The sequence below is a fragment of the Sinocyclocheilus grahami genome, unplaced genomic scaffold (genome assembly GCF_001515645.1).
Source record: "Sinocyclocheilus grahami isolate Dianchi unplaced genomic scaffold, SAMN03320097.WGS_v1.1 scaffold6516.1, whole genome shotgun sequence".
Taxonomy (NCBI): Eukaryota; Metazoa; Chordata; class Actinopteri; order Cypriniformes; family Cyprinidae; genus Sinocyclocheilus; species Sinocyclocheilus grahami.
Window position 1 is genome coordinate 10,409 of NW_015510900.1, and position 828 is coordinate 11,236.

The 828-nt window shown below is 45.0% G+C and overlaps 1 protein-coding gene across 1 annotated transcript in view; it reads right to left on the reverse strand.

The window, feature by feature from the left end:
• LOC107577595 (uncharacterized) overlaps nucleotides 1–702 on the reverse strand; it is a 2,486-nt gene extending 1,784 nt beyond the window's left edge. Inside the window, exon 1 of the mRNA XM_016263653.1 lies at nucleotides 5–702. Coding sequence (XP_016119139.1) covers nucleotides 5–702 — 698 coding nt within the window. The remainder of the gene's footprint in view (nucleotides 1–4) is intronic.
• Nucleotides 703–828: the final 126 nt, after the last annotated feature.

Below are 828 nucleotides of genomic sequence, written 5' to 3' on the forward strand. Positions count from 1 at the left end.
ATGCAATTTCTCTTCAATATGCAAGTCTTTGGACTTCCCCAGAAGAAAGACCCTGCGAACGAGCCTTTGCCGTCGACCTCGGGTTTTTATTCTTCCTGAACGCCCCCAAGTTTCTCGTATGGCTTCCCTGTTATCAAAGTTCGCAGACTGAGTTTTGATGGCCATGAGCAAAACTGGTGCCCATTTCTTTGCTTGAGGATCACAAACATCTAAAGGATCTATGAGCACCGGATAGTCTCGACAGTGCATGGCAGTCACAAAATTCTTCATCTGGATTGGTAGATTGGCGTAATCTGGCATTATATTGTTAATCTCCTCATTTGGAGAACATCCAACCCCAGTCCTTCTGGACGTTTCTGTGTTGTAAGAAACACCGGCTGCGTTTGCAGCCAGATGAGGCCTTAGGATGGGGTTATACTGGCGATCCGTCATGAACTGGATGATGTTCCACAGAGCGCTACCATCTAGTTCGCTTCTCCAGAAGGATTTCGCAGGATGAGGAGCCAGATCTCTGGAGTATTTGAGACCGCTGGCAGTAAAGTGTGTCGGCAGCACAGAATGAAGAACATGTGCACCAGGTGCCCCATGTTTCATGACATAGCACAAAGCAATTGAGACATATATGTAGACTGGGAGTAGCAATATGCACGGCGAACAGAAGAACAGGATCCGCCGGCGGTATCGACACAGACATGAAGCCATAAACTGAGGAAAGAAAGATTAAGAATGTTAAACAGATCAATGTTTTTCTTAAACATGTTTTTTCTTAGTCACTTAGACTATGTCAACACAGGCATTGCAGACTATTCAGACATCAACAAAAATCTT